Source organism: Oncorhynchus keta, chromosome 14, assembly GCF_023373465.1.
Source record: "Oncorhynchus keta strain PuntledgeMale-10-30-2019 chromosome 14, Oket_V2, whole genome shotgun sequence".
NCBI classification, from domain to species: domain Eukaryota; kingdom Metazoa; phylum Chordata; class Actinopteri; order Salmoniformes; family Salmonidae; genus Oncorhynchus; species Oncorhynchus keta.
This window is the reverse complement of record NC_068434.1, coordinates 7,239,005-7,261,299: the sequence shown is the minus strand read 5'-3', so window position 1 is coordinate 7,261,299 and position 22,295 is coordinate 7,239,005. Positions and strand designations below refer to the sequence as shown.

At 43.3% G+C, this 22,295-nt stretch overlaps 1 protein-coding gene across 1 annotated transcript in view; it reads left to right on the top strand.

The window, feature by feature from the left end:
- LOC118380010 (extracellular matrix organizing protein FRAS1-like) overlaps positions 1–21,070 on the top strand; it is a 423,703-nt gene extending 402,633 nt beyond the window's left edge. Inside the window, 6 exon segments of the mRNA XM_052462665.1 lie at positions 1,648–1,807; positions 4,331–4,447; positions 7,490–7,656; positions 10,101–10,306; positions 16,289–16,435; positions 16,758–21,070. Of these exon segments, the coding sequence (XP_052318625.1) occupies positions 1,648–1,807; positions 4,331–4,447; positions 7,490–7,656; positions 10,101–10,306; positions 16,289–16,435; positions 16,758–17,456 (1,496 nt within the window). The 3' untranslated portion in view covers positions 17,457–21,070.
- The last annotated feature ends 1,225 nt before the right edge of the window (positions 21,071–22,295 follow it).

Genomic DNA, 22,295 nt, shown 5'->3' with positions numbered 1-22,295 from the left:
GTCGTTGTCCTGTTGAAAGGTGAACCTTCGCCCCAGTCTGACGTCCTGAGCGCTCTGGCCAGGTTTACATCAAGGATCTCTCTCTACTTTGCTCCATTCATCTCTTCCTCGATCCTGACTAGTCTCTCAGTCTCTTCCAATGAAAAACATCCCCACAGCATGATGCTGCCTCCACCATGCTTCACCGTAGGGATGGTGCCAGGTTTCCTACAGACGTGACGCTTGGCATTCAGGCCCGCAGAGAATCTTGTTTCTCATGTTCTGAGAGTCTTTAGGTGCCTTTTAGCAAACTCCAAGTCGGCTGTCATGTGCCTTTTACTGAGGAGTGGCTTCCGTCTGGCCACTCTACCATAAAGGCTTATTTGGTGGAGTGCTGCAGAGATGGTTGTCCTTCTGGAAGGTTCTCCCATCTTCATAGAGGAACTCTCGAGCTCTGTCAGAGTGGCCATTGGGTTCTTGGTCACCTTCCTGACCATGGCCCTTCTCTTCCGATTGTTCAGTTTGGCCGGGCAGCCAGCTCTAGGAAAAAGTATAGTTGGTTCCAAAATTCTTCCATGTAAGAATGATAATAATAATAATAATAATAATAATATAATAATATATGCCATTTAGCTGACGCTTTTATCCAAAGCGACTTACAGTCATGTGTGCATACATTCTACGTATGGGTGGTCCTGGGAATCGAACCCACTACCCTGGCGTTACAAGCGCCATGCTCTACCAACTGAGCCACAGAAGGAGGACAGTGGAGGTCACTGTGTTCTTGAGGACTTTCAATGCTGCAGAATTTTTTGGGTACCCTTCCCCAGATCTGTGCATCGACACAATCCTCTCGGAGCTCTACGGACAATTCCTTCGACCTCATGGCTTGGTTTTTTGTTCTGACGTGCACTGTCAACTGTGGGATCTTTTATAGACAGTTGTGTGCCTTTCCAAATCATGTCCAATCAATAGAATTTACCATAGATAGACTCCGATCAAGTTGTAGAAACATCTCAAGGATGATCAATGGTAACAGGATGCACCTGAGCTCCATTTCCAATCTCATAGCAAACAGTCTGAATACTGATGTAAATGACGTGTGTCTGTTTTCTGTTTTTAATAGTATCGGTAAAATGTCTTAAAACCTGTTTTCACTTTGTCATTATGGGGTATTGTGATGTCATTATGGGGTATTGTGATGTCATTATGGGGTGTTGTGATGTCATTATGGGTTATTGTGATGTCATTATGGGGTGTTGTGATGTCATTATGGGGTATTGTGATGTCATTATGGGGTATTGTGATGTCATTATGAGGTATTGTTTGTAGATTGCTGAGGATTTTTTGGGGGTTTAATCAATTTGAGAATAAGGCTGTAACGTAACAAAATGTGGAAAAAGTCAAGGGGTCTGAATACTTTCCGATGACACTGTATGTGTTTGTCTCTGCCTTGCCAGGACAGTTTGTACCAGAGCACCACAGTAATTAGTATCCTATTACTTTTGTAGCATATCATTTTAAAATACATGTACCAGGTCAACAGTGGTCTCGACTCCACATTTTTGAAGGAGACCACTGTGTTGAGGTCTGATCCCGATTCCTGTGAGACCAGGTCAATAGTAACACGATGACTAACCTGTAGTTTTCTCCCTCTTCCTCCTCCAGGCCAGTTTGTCCCAGCACACCACACCCTGCCTGGCCACAAGTCCCACCTGATGGTCCCGGACCACCTGGGGGGGATAGAGTTCGACATGCAGCTCATCTGGAGCGCCCAGTCCTTTGATTCTCCCTACCAGCTCTGGAAAGCCACCTCCTCTTACAGCAGGTCAGTAAACAGACATACTGTTATATACAGTTATAGATATATATATTAATAGATATACCCAGTCCTTTGATTCTCCCTACCAGCTCTGGAAAGCCACCTCCTCATACAGCAGGTCAGTCAACAGACATACTGTTATATTGATAGAGGAATTTTTAAATTCCCTTATGTTTTATTACCAAAGCCAATCAAATTCGCACTCATTTCTAATTCATGATAAGTTGTAAGTTTATCATTTGCATGAATTAGCAAGAGACCAGTCTTAAAAAACAAGTTCAGCATTTATTCTTGATGAGTACAGACCCAAAATACAAAGAACATTACATTTTAAATCTGAAGAAGACATAAAATGACGTCATCAGTTACACCCCCTCTCCCAGCCGTACAATGGCGCAGTATTCAGTCCTGGAGATAGTTTCACCCCCCCATAAACTACATTCCAACCTGCCTAAAGGATATACTTCTCTCTGCTAATGGAATCCAACCAAAACATTCTTATCTGTTTGAAGTACTATCTTATCCCTGCTTCAAAACTTTCCCAGGAGACACAAACACAATTCATTTCTGCTTACATTTTCAGTAACAGTACAATTAAGAACCCATACTTTTCAGATCATATCAAATATAGTATTAGCATGAATGGTTCTAATCATTAAAGTATACATTTGATCATCTAAACTATATTTTCCTCTATCATATATACAGTTATAGATATATATATTAATAGATATACCCAGTCCTTTGATTCTCCCTACCAGCTCTGGAAAGCCACCTCCTCATACAGCAGGTCAGTCAACAGACATACTGTTATATACAGTTATAGATATATATATTAATAGATATGCCCAGTCCTTTGATTCTCCCTACCAGCTCTGGAAAGCCACCTCCTCTTACAGCAGGTCAGTAAACAGACATACTGTTATATACAGTTATAGATATATATATTAATAGATATACCCAGTACTTTGATTCTCCCTACCTGCTCTGAGGGCCACCTCCTCATACATCAGGTCAGTAAACAGACATACTGTTATATACAGTTATATATATATATATATATATATATATATATATATATATATATATATATATATATATATATAGATATGCCCAGTCCTTTGATTCTCCCTACCAGCTCTGGAAAGCCACCTCCTCTTACAGCAGGTCAGTAAACAGACATACTGTTATATACAGTTATAGATATATATATTAATAGATATACCCAGTACTTTGATTCTCCCTACCTGCTCTGAGGGCCACCTCCTCTTACAGCTGGTCAGTACACGGACATACTGTTATATACAGTTATAGATATATATATATATATATATATATATATATATATATATATATATATGTATATATATATATGTATATATATATGTATATATATATATATATATATATGTATATATATATATATATATATATATATATTTATATATATATATATATATATATATATTTATATATATATATATATATTTATTATATATATATATATATATATATATATATATATATATATATATATATATATATATATATATATATATATATATCCTTGCACAAAGGCGGAGGTAGCGGTCCTGCTGCTGGGTTGTTGCCCTCCTACGGCCTCCTCCACGTCTCCTGATGTACTGGCCTGTCTCCTGGTAGCGCCTCCATGCTCTGGACACTACGCTGACAGACACAGCAAACCTTCTTGCCACAGCTCGCATTGATGTGCCATCCTGGATGAGCTGCACTACCTGAGCCACTTGTGTGGGGTGTAGACTCCGTCTCATGCTACCACTAGAGTGAAAGCACCGCCAGCATTCAAAAGTGACCAAAACATCAGCCAGGAAGCATAGGAACTGAGAAGTGGTCTGTGGTCACCACCTATAGAACCACTCCTTTATTGGGGGTGTCTTGCTAATTGCCTATAATTTCCACCTGAAATGTATTGTCAATCAGTGTTGCTTTCTAAGTGGACAGTTTGATTTCACAGTAGTGTGATTGACTTTGAGTTACATTGTGTTGTTTAAGTGTTCCCTTTATTTTTTGAGCAGTGTATATATTTAAAGTCCTTTGACTCTCCCTACCAGCTCTGGAGGGCCATTTTCTCTTACAGCTGGTCAGTGAGGGTTACTTGGTGGACAGACTTTTGTTCCAGCCCAACGCTAACTGTTTTCTCTACGTTCTGGAGAATTAGTGTCAGAGGGTTTGAATGTAGATCTCCTGGTCATCACAAAAAAATGTCTTAGCCTGCTAAGTTAAGCTAAAGCCTAGGCATCAGCCTGTTCGCCTGCTAAGTTAAGCTAAAGCCTAGGCATCAGCCTGTTAGCCTGCTAAGTTAAGCTAAAGCCTAGGAATCAGCCTGTTCGCCTGCTAAGTTAAGCTAAAGCCTAGGAATAAGCCTGTTCGCCTGCTAGTTTAAGCTAAAGCCTAGGTATCAACCTGGGGACCCAATGCAAGTCCTCATGTCTTATGAATGATCTATGTTTACAAAGGGCTTCCCAAAAGTGTTTCCCTCTTGTGTTCCAGGAAGGACTACTCTGGTGAGTACACCGTGTTTCTGATCCCCTGTACCGTGCAGCCCACCCAGTCCTGGACCGACCCTGGAGACAAGCCTCTGTCCTGCACTGCCCACGCCCCAGAGAAGTATGTCCCTCCACAGCCACCATACACTTCTTAGTGAGGGCCCCAGAGCAGTATGTCACCCCCCCAGAGTTTGAGGTTAACTGAAGTATGGGACTGAAAAACAAAGAAAATATAACTAATGTAAAAATATACTGTGTCTGTAAAATGTACACTACTGTTCAAAAGTTTGTGGACTTTGTGGAAATGTCCTGGTTTTTGAAAGAGAATCACAAAACAATTGGTCCATTAAAATAACATCAAATTGATCAGAAATACAGTGTAGACATTGTTAATGTTGTAAATGACTGTTGTAGCTGGAAACGGCTGAGTTGTAATGGAAGATCTATATAGGCGTACAGAGGCCCCTCATCAGCAACCATTACTCCTGCGTCCCAATGGCACCTTGTGTTAGCTAATCCAAGTTTGTAATTTTAAAAGGCTAATTGATCCTTTTGCAATTTTGAAAACTGTTGTTCTGATGCCATTGGAACTCAGGAGTGTATCAGGTTTCAAGGTAAGACCCAGATGCCACTTTAATAATGGGAATTGATGGGAAATGATGTAAATATATCACTAGCCACTTTAAACAATGCTACCTTATATAATGTTACTTACCCTACATTATTCATCTCATATGCATACGTATATACTGTACTCTACATCATCGACTGCATCCTTATGTAATACATGTATCACTAGCCACTTTAACTATGCCACTTTGTTTACTTTGTCTACATACTCATCTCATATGTATATACTGTACTCGATACCATCTACTGTATGCTGCTCTGTACCATCACTCATTCATATATCCTTATGTACATATTCTTTATCCCCTTACACTGTGTATAAGACAGTAGTTTTGGAATTGTTAGTTAGATTACTTGTTGGTTATCACTGCATTGTCGGAACTAGAAGCACAAGCATTTCGCTACACTCGCATTAACATCTGCTAACCATGTGTATGTGACAAATACAATTTGATTTGATTTGATGCAGACCGTGTTGAAGTAACAATGTTTATTACAGCAACAGTGGCAAAGGCACAGGACGGGCAGGCAGGCTCAGAGTCAGGGGCAGGCAGAGTGGTCAGGCGGGCAGGTACAGGGTCAGGACAGGCAGAGGTCGGTAAATCCAGGAGGATGAGAAAAGAGAGGCTTGGGAAAAAGCAGGAGCTGAGACACAAAAACGCTGGTTTACTTGACAAACAAGACGAACTGGCAACAGACAAAACAGAGAACACAGGTATAAATACCCAGGAGATACTGGGGGAAATGGACGACACCTGGATGGAGGTGGAGACAAGCACAAAGACAGGCTGAAACAGATCAGGGTGTGACAGAGTGACGGTTCCTGATAATGGGCCTCTCTACGCCTATGTAGATCTTCCATAAAACATCTGTGGTTTCCAGCTACGCTGTTTTTCTGATCATTTTTGATGTTATTTTAATGGAGAAAAAAAAATTATATATTTTCTTTCAAAAACAAGGACATTTCTAAGTGACCCCAAACATTTGAACGGGAGTGTATATTGCGGTGTTCCTCAAGGGTCTACCTTGGATGTTTGTTATTTATTTATTGATGACCTTGCTTGCTCTCTGTCTGTAATAAGTTGAAACGAGAGTGTTTAAACGAGAATTGTAGGAATGGTTATGCTGCTCTACATATAGCAACCTGACTGCCCCCCCCCCGCCGCCCCAGGTTCCAGTTACCTATAGCCTTCCAGCAGACCAACCTGCCCTCCCTCCCTCCCCCTCAGATTCCAGTTACCTATAGCCTCCCAGCAGACCAACCTGTCTTCCCTCTCTCCCCCTCAGGTTCCAGTTACCTATAGCCTTCCAGCAGACCAGCCTGCCCTCCCTCCCTCCCTCAGGTTCCAGTTACCTATAGCCTTCCAGCAGACCAACCTGTCCTCCCTCCCCCAGGTTCCAGTTACCTACAGCCTTCCAGCAGACCAACCTGTCCTCCCTCCCCCCCAGGTTACAGTTACCTACAGCCTTCCAGCAGACCAACCTGTCCTCCCTCCCCCCCCCAGGTTACAGTTAGTTACCTATAGCCTTCCAGCAGACCAACCTGTCCTCCCTCTCTCCCCCTCAGGTTCCAGTTACCTATAGCCTTCCAGCAGACCAGCCTGCCCTCCCTCTCTCCCCCTCAGGTTCCAGTTACCTATAGCCTTCCAGCAGACCAGCCTGCCCTCCCCCAGGTTCCCCCCAGGTTACAGTTACCTATAGCCTTCCAGCAGACCAACCTGTCCTCCCTCCCCCAGGTCCAGTTACCCCCTTCCAGGTTCCAGTTACCTATAGCCTTCCAGCAGACCACCCTGCCCTCCCTCCCTCCCCCCCAGGTTCCAGTTACCTATAGCCTTCCAGCAGACCAACCTGTCCTCCCCCAGGTTCCCCTATAGCCTTCCAGGTTCCAGTTACCTATAGCCTTCCAGCAGACCAACCTGTCCTCCCTCCCTCCCCCCCAGGTTCCAGTTACCTATAGCCTTCCAGCAGACCACCCTGCCCTCCCTCCCTCCCTCCCTCCCAGGTTCCAGTTACCTATAGCCTTCCAGCAGACCAACCTGTCCTCCCTCCCCCAGGTTCCCTACCCTTCCAGCAGACCAACCTCCTCCCTCCCCCCAGGTTCCAGTTACCTATAGCCTTCCAGCAGACCACCCTGCCCTCCCTCCCTCCCCCTCAGGTTACAGTTACCTATAGCCTTCCAGCAGACCAACCTGCCCTCCCTCCCCCCCAGGTTCCAGTTACCTATAGCCTTCCAGCAGACCAACCTGTCCTCCCTCCCCCAGGTTCCAGTTACCTATAGCCTTCCAGCAGACCAGCCTGCCCTCCCTCCCCCTCAGGTTCCAGTTACCTATAGCCTTCCAGCAGACCAACCTGTCCTCCCTCCCCCTCCAGGTTCCAGTTACCTATAGCCTTCCAGTAGACCAGCCTGTCCTCCCTCCCCCTCCAGGTTCCAGTTACCTTTTCCCTTCCAGCAGACCATCCTGTCCTCCCTCCCCCCCAGGTTCCAGTTACCTATAGCCTTCCAGCAGACCAACCTGTCCTCCCTCCCCCCCAGGTTCCAGTTACCTATAGCCTTCCAGCAGACCAACAGGCCCGTTCCAGTGGTATACTCCCTCAACACTGAGTTTCAGCTGTGCAACAATGAGAAGGTGTTCATGATGGACCCGGCCATCTCCGACATATCCATGGCTGAGATGGACCACAAGGGAGCCTTCTCTATGGGTACCATGACTGTTCCACACATCACTGGGCAAACTCAAAGTGGGATCTTTAGTCTGAGAAAAGTTCACTCATTGAAACATTAAGTGATTTATGTGAATGTCATGTGACTCTAAGTTTTGGCTTGACTTTTTTCAGATTTAATAGATAATACATGTTTTACTGTCACATGCAGTGGATAGGTGCAGTGTAATGTGTTTTACAGGGTCAGTCATAGTAACCTAGTGGTTAGAGCGTTGGACTAGTAACCGGAAGGTTGCGAGTTCAAACCCCCGAGCTGACAAGGTACAAATCTGTCGTTCTGCCCCTGAACAGGCAGTTAACCCACTGTTCCCAGGCCGTCATTGAAAATAAGAATCTGTTCTTAACTGACTTGCCTGGTTAAATAAAGGTAAAATATAAAAAAATAGTAGTATGATAGGTGCAGTGTAATGTGTTGTTTTACAGGGTCGGTCATAGTAGTATGATAGGTGTTGTTTTACTGGGTCAGTCATAGTAGTATGATAGGTGTTGTTTTACAGGGTCAGTCATAGTAACCTAGTGGTTAGAGCGTTGGACTAGTAACTGGAAGGTTGCGAGTTCAAACCCCGAGCTGACAAGGTACAAATCTGTCGTTCTGCCCCTGAACAGGCAGTTAACCCACTGTTCCCAGGCCGTCATTGAAAATAAGAATCTGTTCTTAACTGACTTGCCTGGTTAAATAAAGGTGAAATTTAAAAAAAAATAGTAGTATGATGTGTTGTTTTACAGGGTCGGTCATAGCAGTATGATAGGTGCAGTGTAATGTGTTGTTTTACAGGGTCAGTCATAGCAGTATGATAGGTGTTGTTTTACAGGGTCAGTCATAGTAGTGTGATAGGTGTTGTTTTACTGGGTCAGTCATAGTAGTATGATAGGTGTTGTTTTACAGGGTCAGTCATAGCAGTATGATAGGTGTTGTTTTACAGGGTCAGTCATAGTAGTGTGATAGGTGTTGTTTTACTGGGTCAGTCATAGTAGTATGATAGGTGTTGTTTTTTACAGGGTCAGTCATAGTAGTGTGATAGGTGTTGTTTTACAGGGTCAGTCATAGTAGTATGTTAGTATGATTGTTGTTTTACAGGGTCAGTCATAGTAGTATGATAGGTGTTGTTTTACAGGGTCATAGTAGTATGATAGGTGTTTTACAGGGTCAATCAGTAGTATGATAGGTGTTTTACAGTTTTAGTATGGGTGTCAGGGTCAGTCATAGAAGTATGATAGGTGTTGTTTTACAGGGTCAGTCATAGTAGTATGATAGGTGTTGTTTTACAGGGTCAGTCATAGTAGTATGATAGGTGTTTTACAGGGTCAATCATAGTAGTATGATAGGTGTTTTACAGGGTCAGTCATAGTAGTATGATAGGTGTTGTTTTATAGGGTCAGTCATAGTAGTATGATAGGTGTTGTTTTACAGGGTTAGTCATAGTAGTATGATAGGTGTTGTTGTACAGGGTCAGTCATAGTAGTATGATAGGTGTTGTTTTACAGGGTCAGTCATAGTAGTATGATAGGTGTTGTTGTACAGGGTCAGTCATACTGTAGTGGTACTGCGCCACGAGAGCAAGTCAGGGTTTTTAGTGTCTTGCCCAACACTATAACCGCTAGACTACCTGCCTTGAATATATATTGCAGTTCAGTTACTGGCCCAACACTATAACCGCTAGACTACCTGCCTAATATTGAATATATATTGCAGTTTGGTTACTGGCCCAACACTATAACCGCTAGACTACCTGCCTAATATTGAATATATATTGCAGTTTGGTTACTGGCCCAACACTATAACCGCTAGACTACCTGCCTAATATTGAATATATATTGCAGTTTGGTTACTGGCCCAACACTATAACCGCTAGACTACCTGCCTAATATTGAATATATATATTGCAGTTTGGTTACTGGCCCAACACTATAACCGCTAAGCTTCCTGCCTTATATTGAATATATATTGCAGTTTGGTTACTGGCCCAACACTATAACCGCTAAGCTTCCTGCCTTATATTGAATATATATTGCAGTTTGGTTACTGGCCCAACACTATAACCGCTAAGCTTCCTGCCTTATATTGAATATATATTGCAGTTTGGTTACTGGCCCAACACTATAACCGCTAAGCTTCCTGCCTTATATTGAATATATATTGCAGTTTGGTTACTGGCCCAACACTATAACCGCTAAGCTTCCTGCCTTATATTGAATATATATTGCAGTTCAGTTACTGGCCCAACACTATAACCGCTAAGCTTCCTGCCTTATATTGAATATATATTGCAGTAAATGTATTGTATGTATTGAATACGTTTCTTCGTATATATATATATATATATATAGCCTGTTGTATGTAATGCATTTTTGCCACTTTGTATCATATGATATAATAAACCTTATGTATCACCTAGCCTAGCATGTCTCTGGTGCCCCTACAGGCCAGACGCTGTATGGCAGAGTGCTGTGGAACCCAGAGCAGAACCTGAACTCAGCCTACAAGCTGCAGCTGGAGAAGGTGTACCTGTGTACGGGACGGGATGGATACGTGCCTTTCTTCGACCCCACGGGGACTCTGTACAACGAGGGCCCTCAGTACGGCTGCATCCAGACCAACAAACACCTCAAACACAGATTCCTGATTCTGGTACGGTTGGCTCCTGTTATTTAACTTCCATTGTCCTCTAATGTAGTTGTACTATTGTTCTGTGTTGTCTATTTTTTGCATTAGTGAAATGCACTCTGATAATCTGTTCAGTGTGACTGCAATGAAGACAACCTAGAATGTAACCTGGAGTGTCGCTGCTTGTCGATTCCGTACATCCCATTTAGCAGACGCTTTCATCCAAACCGACTTGTATTAAAGACTGCGTACATTGTTCGTACGTTGTCTCTCTGGAACTTGAACCCACGACCGAGGCGTTGCTAGGCAAGGCTTTTGATTTGACTGTAGTATGTCACCCAATGTGACCGCCCACCCATGTGATCTGACAAACTGGTCTTTTCACCTTTTCTCAGTGTGTAGTCATAGTTTTAAGAAATATATTAAAAGACTGTGAGCTATTCAAATAGGAGGAATTGTATTGTTGTGCGAGTCAGGGCACTGGTATCGTAGTGTTGGATTGTTTACGCTCATGTTTACAATAATGGGAGTTCTGTTATGACTGCTGCAAACTACAAGTTTACTGAAACTACTTTTGAGATTTAAACAACATTTGTATATTCCACATCCATAGCCAATGTATCTGCTTTTATCCACCCTGTTATCATTTACATTTACATTTACATTTAAATCATTTAGCAGACGCTCTTATCCAGAGCGACTTACAAATTGGTGCATACACCTTATGACATCCAGTGGAACAGCCACTTGCATCTAAATCTTTTTTTTTTGGGGTGAGAAGGATTACTTACCCTTACTTACCCTATCCTAGGTATTCCTTGAAGAGGTGGGGTTTCAGGTGTCTCCGGAAGGTGGTGATTGACTCCGCTGTCCTGGCGTCGTGAGGGAGTTTGTTCCACCATTGGGGGCCAGAGCAGCGAACAGTTTTGACTGGGCTGAGCGGGAACTGTACTTCCTCAGTGGTAGGGAGGCGAGCAGGCCAGAGGTGGATGAACGCAGTGCCCTTGTTTGGGTGTAGGGCCTGATCAGAGCCTGGAGGTACTGAGGTGCCGTTCCCCTCACAGCTCCGTAGGCAAGCACCATGGTCTTGTAGCGGATGCGAGCTTCAACTGGAAGCCAGTGGAGAGAGCGGAGGAGCGGGGTGACGTGAGAGAACTTGGGAAGGTTGAACACCAGACGGGCTGCGGCGTTCTGGATGAGTTGTAGGGGTTTAATGGCACAGGCAGGAGCCCAGCCAACAGCGAGTTGCAGTAATCAAGACGGGAGATGACAAGTGCCTGGATTAGGACCTGCGCCGCTTCCTGTGTGAGGCAGGGTCGTACTCTGCGGATGTTGTAGAGCATGAACCTACAGGAACGGGACACCGCCTTGATGTTAGTTGAGAACGTCAGGGTGTTGTCCAGGATCACGCCAAGGTTCTTAGCGCTCTGGGAGGAGGACACAATGGAGTTGTCAACCGTGATGGCGAGATCATGGAACGGACAGTCCTTCCCGGGAGGAAGAGGAGCTCCGTCTTGCTGAGGTTCAGCTTGAGGTGGTGATCCGTCATCCACACTGATATGTCTGCCAGACATGCAGAGATGCGATTCGCCACCTGGTCATCAGAAGGGGGAAAGGAGAAGATTAATTGTGTGTCGTCTGCATAGCAATGATAGGAGAGACCATGTGAGGTTATGACAGAGCCAAGTGACTTGGTGTATAGCGAGAATAAGAGAGGGCCTAGAACAGAGCCCTGGGGGACACCAGTGGTGAGAGCGCGTGGTGAGGAGACAGATTCTCGCCACGCCACCTGGTAGGAGCGACCTGTCAGGTAGGACGCAATCCAAGCGTGGGCCGCGCCGGAGATGCCCAACTCGGAGAGGGTGGAGAGGAGGATCTGATGGTTCACAGTATCGAAGGCAGCCGATAGATCTAGAAGGATGAGAGCAGAGGAGAGAGAGTTAGCTTTAGCAGTGCGGAGCGTCTCCGTGATACAGAGAAGAGCAGTCTCAGTTGAATGACTAGTCTTGAAATCTGACTGATTTGGATCAAGAAGGTCATTCTGAGAGAGATAGCGGTAGAGCTGGCCAAGGACGGCACGCTCAAGAGTTTTGGAGAGAAAAGAGAGAAGGGATACTGGTCTGTAGTTGTTGACATCGGAGGGATCGAGTGTAGGTTTTTTCAGAAGGGGTGCAACTCTCGCTCTCTTGAAGACGGGAGGGACGTAGCCAGCCGTCAGGGATGAGTTGATGAGCGAGGTGAGGTAAGGGAGAAGGTCTCCGGAAATGGTCTGGAGAAGAGAGGAGGGGATAGGGTCAAGCGGGCAGGTTGTTGGGCGGCCGGCCGTCACAAGACGCGAGATTTCATCTGGAGAGAGAGGGGAGAAAGAGGTCAGAGCATAGGGTAGGGCAGTGTGAGCAGAACCAGCGGTGTCGTTTGACTTAGCAAACGAGGATCGGATGTCGTCGACCTTCTTTTCAAAATGGTTGACGAAGTCATCTGCAGAGAGGGAGGAGGGGGGGGGGGGGAATTCAGGAGGGAGGAGAAGGTGGCAAAGAGCTTCCTAGGGTTAGAGGCAGATGCTTGGAATTTAGAATGGTAGAAAGTGGCTTTAGCAGCAGAGACAGAGGAGGAAAATGTAGAGAGGAGGGAGTGAAAGGATGCCAGGTCCGCAGGGAGGCGAGTTTTCCTCCATTTCCGCTCGGCTGCCCGGAGCCCTGTTATCATGTATGTTAACATGTATGCTAGTGTTCATACGGTATAGATGTGGTCCTTCTGTGGCTCAGTTGGTAGAGCATGGCGCTTGTAACGCCAGGGTAGTGGGTTCGATTCCCGGGACCACCCATACGTAGAATGTATGCACACATGACTGTAAGTCGCTTTGGATAAAAGCGTCAGCTAAATGGCATATATTATTATATTATTATATTATGTAGATACTGTTAGCATGTATGTTAACATGTATGCTAGTGTTCATCCGGTATAGATGTAGATACTGTTAGCATGTATGCTAGTGTTCATACGGTATAGATGTAGATACTGTTAACATGTATGCTAGTGTTCATACGGTATAGATGTAGATACTGTTAGCATATATGCTAGTGTTCATCCGGTATAGATGTAGATACTGTTAACATGTATGCTAGTGTTCATACAGTATAGATGTAGATACTGTTAGCATGTATGTTAACATGTATGCTAGTGTTCATCCGGTATAGATGTAGATACTGTTAACATGTATGCTAGTGTTCATACAGTATAGGTGTAGATACTGTTAGCATGTATGTTAGCATATATGCTAGTGTTCATACGGTATAGATGTAGATACTGTTAACATGTATGCTAGTGTTCATACAGTATAGATGTAGATACTGTTAGCATGTATGTTAGTGTTTATGCGGTATAGATTTAGATACTGTAAGCATATATGCTAGTGTTTATACGGTATAGATTTAGATACTGTTAGCATATATGCTAGTGTTTATACGGTATAGATGTAGATACTGTTAGCATATATGCTAGTGTTTATACGGTATAGATGTAGATACTGTTAACATGTATGCTACTGGTCATACAGTATAGATGTAGATACTGTTAGCATGTATGTTAGCATATATGCTAGTGTTCATCCGGTATAGATGTAGATACTGTTAACATGTATGCTAGTGTTCATACAGTATAGATGTAGATACTGTTAGCATGTATGTTAGCATATATGCTAGTGTTCATACGGTATAGATGTAGATACTGTTAGCATATATGCTAGTGTTCATACGGTATAGATGTAGATACTGTTAGCATATATGCTAGTGTTCATACGGTATAGATGTAGATACTGTTAGCATATATGCTAGTGTTTATACGGTATAGATTTAGATACTGTTAGCATATATGCTAGTGTTTATACGGTATAGATTTAGATACTGTTAGCATATATGCTGGTGTTTATACGGTATAGATTTAGATACTGTTAGCATATATGCTAGTGTTTATACGGTATAATGTAGATACTGTTAGCATGTATGCTAGTGTTTATACGGTATAGATGTAGATACTGTTAGCATATATGCTAGTGTTTATACGGTATAGATGTAGATACTGTTAGCATATATGCTAGTGTTTATACGGTATAGATGTAGATACCGTTAGCATGTATGTTAACATTAATGGCAGTGTTCATACGGTATAGATGTAGATACTGTTAGCATATATGCTAGTGTTTATACAGTATAGATGTAGATACTGTTAGCATATATGCTAGTGTTTATACGGTATAGATGTAGATACTGTTAACATATATGCTAGTGTTCATCCGGTATAGATGTAGATACTGTTAGCATATATGCTAGTGTTTATACGGTATAGATGTAGATACTGTTAACATGTATGCTACTGGTCATACAGTATAGATGTAGATACTGTTAGCATGTATGTTAGCATATATGCTAGTGTTCATCCGGTATAGATGTAGATACTGTTAACATGTATGCTAGTGTTCATACAGTATAGATGTAGATACTGTTAGCATGTATGTTAGCATATATGCTAGTGTTCATACGGTATAGATGTAGATACTGTTAGCATATATGCTAGTGTTCATACGGTATAGATGTAGATACTGTTAACATGTATGCTAGTGTTCATACGGTATAGATGTAGATACTGTTAGCATATATGCTAGTGTTCATCCGGTATAGATGTAGATACTGTTAGCATATATGCTAGTGTTCATACGGTATAGATGTAGATACTGTTAACATGTATGCTAGTGTTCATACGGTATAGATGTAGATACTGTTAGCATGTATGCTAGTGTTTATACGGTATAGATGTAGATACTGTTAACATGTATGCTAGTGTTCATACAGTATAGATGTAGATACTGTTAACATGTATGCTAGTGTTCATACGGTATAGATGTAGATACTGTTAACATGTATGCTAGTGTTCATACGGTATAGATGTAGATACTGTTAGCATGTATGCTAGTGTTTATACGGTATAGATGTAGATACTGTTAGCATATATGCTAGTGTTTATACAGTATAGATGTAGATACTGTTAGCATATATGCTAGTGTTCATACGGTATAGATGTAGATACTGTTAGCATGTATGGCAGTGTTTATACGGTATAGATGTAGATACTGTTAGCATGTATGCTAGTGTTTATACGGTATAGATGTAGATACTGTTAACATGTATGCTAGTGTTTATACTGTATAGATGTAGATACTGTTAGCATATATACTAGTGTTTATACGGTACAGATGTAGATACTGTTAGCATGTATGCTAGTGTTTATACGGTATAGATTTAGATACTGTTAGCATATATGCTACTGTTTATACGGTATAGATGTAGATACCGTTAGCATGTATGTTAACATTAATGGCAGTGTTCATACGGTATAGATGTAGATACTGTTAGCATATATGCTAGTGTTTATACGGTATAGATGTAGATACTGTTAGCATATATGCTAGTGTTCATACGGTATAGATGTAGATACTGTTAGCATGTATGGCAGTGTTTATACGGTATAGATGTAGATACTGTTAGCATGTATGCTAGTGTTTATACGGTATAGATGTAGATACTGTTAGCATGTATGCTAGTGTTTATACGGTATAGATGTAGATACTGTTAGCATGTATGCTAGTGTTAATACGGTATAGGACAGGATAAGTAATCCTTCTCACCCCCCCTAAAAGATTTAGATGCACTATTGTAAAGTGGCTGTTCCACTGGATGTCATAAGGTGAATGCACCAATTTGTAAGTCGCTCTGGATAAGAGCGTCTGCTAAATGACTTAAATGTAAATGTAAAATGTAAATGTAGATGTAGATACTGTTAGCATGTATGTTAACATGTATGCTAGTGTTTATACGGTATAGATGTAGATACTGTTAGCATATATGCTAGTGTTTATACGGAGTAGATGTAGATACTGTTAGCATGTATGCTAATGTTTAATATATGGTGCGGATCGATAATGACAGCGTTGTTGTAACGTTTCTTCTCCAGGATCGGAAGCGGCCTGAAGTATGTGACAGGTTCTTCCATGATGTTCCCTTCGAGGCCAACTTTGCGTCGGATATCACCGAACTACAGACCATGACAGCCATGCCTGGTGTTGATGGTTTTACCATGAAGGTTGATGCCCTGTACAAGGTCAGTGGAGACCAAGACTTATCCACTGAACCATCATAATGTAATAAATGGTAATGTACCGCTTATGAATGCGTAATGTATGAGTTATAAATGTGTACTGTAGCTACTCTTCAAAAAGGTCCTCGTCAGATGTGAGGGCTAACTTTCATTAGTGATAAAACCATTATTTGAGCTGAAATGCGCCGGAACTTTGGCGACTACTAAGTATGTACCATTTTCATGGACCTCTTTTGACTTGTGAGTGATACTTTCAGAACTACTGGCTAAAAAGTATACAAAAGTACTGGATAATCTCTTTAACTCTCTCTCTCTTGATTGACAGGTGGAGGCGGGACATCAGTGGTACCTGCAGGTGATCTATGTGATTGGTCCAGAGTCCATCTCTGGCCCCAGGATCCAGCGTTATCTGACCCATCAGCTTGCACACAGCAGCGACATGGTGCGGGCTCGCCGGGACCAGACCAATCAGCTGAGGCGAAGCATTGACTACAGCCGCGCTCGCCGGGACCTGGTGGACCAAAGCGGGCATCTCACCCTCGACGAGTCTCTGATCTATGATAACGAGGGCGACCAGACGAAGAATGGAACCAACATGAAGATTCTCAGACTCGAGGTCCCCGTTGCCTCCACATTTAACCCCCAGATGGGAGGATCTACGGGCGGGGGCGTGGCTGCGCTGACCCTGCTGGTCCTCGTCCTGCTGGGTTCCTTTTTACTCTTCAGGAAGTGCCGACGGTCGGCTGGAAAGAAGCAGTCCAAGATGGCGGAGGAGTACCCTCTGAACACCAAGGTAGAGGTCTATCTAGAGAAGACCCTGGAGAAGAGCTTCAGCTCTAAACACTGCACAGTCAGGAACATCAACCTCAACATCAACCGGAATCACGACAACGTCAACTCTAAGGTCAACGTCAACTCTAAGGTCAACGGAGAGGCAAAGGCCAACGGAGCGGCGAAGGTCAAGCAGGTCAACCTGGAGGTCAAGCTCCACAACAACCTAGGCAACGACGGCACTGAGGTCTGAGGATCTCCCGCCTCCCTCCGGTGTTTCCCCTAGCTAGATTATTTTTCTAGACAGGGCGACAAAGGCCCCCCAAAACTAAGACCCTGGTCCTCCTCCTCAACGTGTCAGTTTATACCAGTAGAAGTAGCAGTTCTACACTCCACCTACTCATAGGGGAAACATTGTCAAACATATCCTGAAATTAAGGAGTATTTAATGACAAATCTAAAATAAATCTGTTTTAGAGTTCAGGAATAATATATTGTTCGCTAATGTTTTTTTATACGACCTTGATGTGAGATAAAAAAAATAAAATGTAACGCGTTTTTGACGGCCAGCTATGCAGAATTTATTCAAATAATTTCACACCTGGGCTACCCCAGGAATAGAGAAATGAGTGAACTATCGCATTAAACAGGATTCAGTTTTTCCTCATTTAAACAAAACTGAATCGTCATCGTTGAACGACGACGATAGACTTTGGGATCAGTCAGGTGAAATCTGCTGCCTTGTTTTTCAACAACAACGCCAAACTGATCAATGTACGCTAGGTAGCTAACATCGTCAAACTGATCAATGTACACTAGGTAGCTAACATCGTCAAACTGATCAATGTACGCTAGGTTGCTAACATCGCCAAACTGATCAATGTACGCTAGGTAGCTAACATCGGCAAAATGATCAATGTACGCTAGGTAGCTAACATCGCCAAAATGATCAATGTACGCTAGGTTGCTAACATCGCCAAAATGATCAATGTACGCTAGGTAGCTCAGGGACTTTTTCTGCAGATTGTCTTGAATAGTTTAAATAGTTCAGATATATCTCTGCTTGATAATTTCATTGCCGCAACTGCAATGAAAGTATTGAACATACTAATGCCCCCGATCCTAACTCCACTTTCATTCACCATGCCGTCAATTCATAGAAAGAATGTTAGGATTCAGGCCCACGGTGAGTTATGATCTGTTGTACACAATTGAAATAGTATTGTGTTTATTATATACACTGAGTGTAGAGAACATTAGGGAACACCTTCCTAATGAGTGTCACCCCCTTTTGCCCTCAGAACAGCCTCAATATGTTGGGGAATGGACTCTTCAAGGTTTCAAAAGCAGTGATGCTGGACCACAGGGATGGTAGACCCCAGGGAGGGTTAACCACAGGGATGGTGGACCCTGGATGCCCTTTGAGTGGTGGACCACAGGGATGGTTAACCACAGGGATGGTAGACCCCAGGGAGGGTTAACCACATGGATGGTGGACCCTGGATGCCCTTTGAGTGGTGAACCACAGGGATGGTGGACCACAGGGATGGTTAACCACATGGATGGTGGGCAACAGGGATGGTGGACCACAGGGATGCTGGACCACAGGGATGGTGGACCACAGGGATGGTGGACCACAGGGATGGTGGACCACAGGGATGCTGGACCACAGGGATGCTGGACCACAGGGATGGTGGACCACAGGGATGGTGAACCACAGGGATGGTGTGCAACAGGGATGGTGAACCACAGGGATGGTTAACCACAGGGATGGTGGGCAACAGGGATGGTGGACCACAGGGATGGTGGACCACAGGGATGGTGGACCACAGGGATGGTGAACCACAGGGATGGTTAACCACAGGGATGGTGGACCACAGGGATGGTGGACCACAGGGATGCTGGACCACAGGGATGGTGGACCACAGGGATGGTGGACCACAGGGATGGTTGACCACAGGGATGCTGGACCACAGGGATGGTGGACCACAGGGATGGTGGACCACAGGGATGGTGAACCACAGGGATGGTGGACCACAGGGATGGTGGACCACAGGGATGCTGGACCCTGGATGTTCTTTGAGTGGTGGACCCAAAGGGTGGTGGACCATTCTTGATACACACGGGAAACTGTTGAGCGTCTAAAACCCAGCAGCGTTGTAGTTCTTGACACACTCAAACCGGTGTGGCCTGGCACCTATATTACCATCCCCCGTTCAAAGGCACTTAAATATTTTGTCTTGCCCATTCACCCTCTGAATAGCACACATACACTATCAATGTCTCAACTGTCTCAAGACTTGAGTATTCTCCTTTAACCTGACTCCTCCCCTTTCATCTACACTGATTGAAGTGGATTTAACATTAGTGACATCAATAGGGGATCATAGCTTTCACCTGGATTCACCTGGTCAGTCTATATCATGGAAAGAGCAGGTGTTCCTAATGTTTTGTATGCACACTGTATATTCAAGTGCAATTACTACTACATGAACACACTCTCTCTCTCTCTCTCTCTGTCTCTGTCTCTGTGTCTCTGTGTCTCTGTGTCTCTGTGTCTCTGTGTCTCTCTCTCTCTTCAAACCCAGTTCTCTGCCCATGGAGCTAAGATTCAGCCTTTCTAATAGTCTAGTGTGTTTTCATCTTTTAAGACAACAGCTCAAAAGCTTTTTTTTATTTGTAATTTTCTTTATTTTATTCAACTTTATTTAGATTTCCATTTTTTAAATTTAATTTAACCTTTATTTAACCAGGCAAGTCAGAACATATTCTTATTAGTGCCATTACGTGTAGTACTGTCTCATGCAAATAGTCCAATGGGTAAGAAGTGCACTGTGAATACTACTACTACCGTAGATTATATAGCCTAGATAGGTTGATACCCATGGAAATAGAATCGCCAACCATCGTGGCATCATTGACTTGAATGGGGAGATCTGTTCTACTCATTCTAATTCTGTGTTGAAGCTCCCACTCCCATTGGGTGCTACTCTAGCCTTATAATTACTTCTACAGTGTAACCGATTGGATTTCTTGTTTTTTATTTTTTCTATTTTAACATGTTACATATAACTCTGGATTATTTTATACAACACGCGTGTCTACGTTTTTATTGCCTTGCCTTCATTCTGCCAAAAGACCCAGAATTACCTCAGTTATATTCTTTCAACGTACAATACAAGTTCAATCTCATCGCAACACTATGGATCCATTCCAAATAGCACCCTATTCCCTATATAGTGCCTAACTTCTGAGCCCTAGATAGGGAATAGGATGCTTTTAGGGATGTAGTCACTGATGATGATTGGTTGATTGGTGACGGATGATTGCTTCAGCGCAACGCCAAAAGCACGTACTGTAGACTGCGTTTACACAGCCAGCCCAATTCTGATCCCCCCCCCCCTCACTAATTGGTCTTTAGAACAATTAGTTCAGCTCTGAATAAATATCTGATGTGAATAGATCTGATGTGATTGACAGGTTGGTAGAAAAATATATATCAGATTTGGGCTGCATGTGTAGATGCAGAATGTTCTGCAGAAAACCATTCTGTTGTGCATTGATTTGTCAATAGCTCTCTCTCTCTCTCTCTCTCTCTCTCTCTCTGTGTCTCTCTCTCTCTCTCTCTCTCTCTCTCTCTCTCTCTCTCTCTCTCTCTCTGTCTCTCTGTCTCTCTGTCTCTCTCTCTCTCTCTGTCTCTCTCTCTCTCTCTCTCTCTCTCTCTCTCTCTCTCTCTCTCTCTCTCTGTCTCTCTGTCTCTCTCTCTCTCTCTCTCTCTCTCTCTCTCTCTCTCTCTCTCTCTCTCTCTGTCTCTCTCTGTCTCTCTCTCTCTCTCTCTCTCTCTCTCTCTCTCTCTCTCTCTCTCTCTCTCTCTCTCTGTCATAGAATGGTATGCCTATCAAAAAGAACATTTGGAAGTTGGGGAGATGACATTACGTTTTTGGTGCTATCATTTGTGGAAATGATTCCAATGCTATTAATATGATGCCTGTATTTGGTGCCTTTTTAGAGATTAAAAACATTGAAACAGTTGATTGATTTCCGGTGTTCTCTGTAGTTTTGTGAGAATTCCAGTGTAGGATAAACCAGTAAGTAGACCAGTATTTAGACCAGTAGTTAGACCAGTAGTAGGACCAGTAGTAGGACCAGTAGTTAGACCAGTAGTTAGACCAGTAGTTAGACCAGTAGTAGGACCAGTAGTTAGACCAGTAGTTAGACCAGTAGTAGGACCAGTAGTTAGACCAGTAGTTAGACCAGTAGTAGGACCAGTAGTAGGACCAGTAGTAGGACCAGTAGTTAGACCAGTAGCTAGACCAGTAGCTAGACCAGTATTTAGACCAGTAGTTAGACCAGTAGTAGGACCAGTAGTTAGACCAGTAGTTAGACCAGTAGTTGGAGCAGTAGTTAGACCAGGAGCTAGGCCAGTAGTTAGACCAGTAGTTAGACCAGTAGTAAGACCAGTAGTTAGACCAGTAGTTAGACCAGTAGTAGGACCAGTAGTTAGACCAGTAGTTAGACCAGTAGTTAGACCAGTAGTAGGACCAGTAGTTAGACCAGTAGTTAGACCAGTAGTAGGACCAGTAGTTAGACCAGTAGTTAGACCAGTAGTTAGACCAGTAGTTAGACCAGTAGTAGGACCAGTAGTTAGAGCAGTAGTTAGACCAGTAGTTAGACCAGTAGCTAGACCAGTAGCTAGACCAGTATTTAGACCAGTAGTTAGACCAGTAGTAGGACCAGTAGTTAGACCAGTAGTTAGACCAGTAGTTGGAGCAGTAGTTAGACCAGGAGCTAGGCCAGTAGTTAGACCAGTAGTTAGAGCAGTAGTAAGACCAGTAGCTAGACCAGTAGTTAGACCAGTAGCTAGACCAGTAGTTAGACCAGTAGTTAGACCAGTAGTAGGACCAGTAGTTAGACCAGTAGTTAGACCAGTAGTTAGACCAGTAGTAGGACCAGTAGTTAGACCAGTAGTTAGACCAGTAGTTAGACCAGTAGTTAGACCAGTAGTTAGACCAGGAGCTAGACCAGTATTTAGACCAGTAGTTAGACCAGTAGTAGGACCAGTAGTTAGAGCAGTAGTTAGACCAGTAGTTAG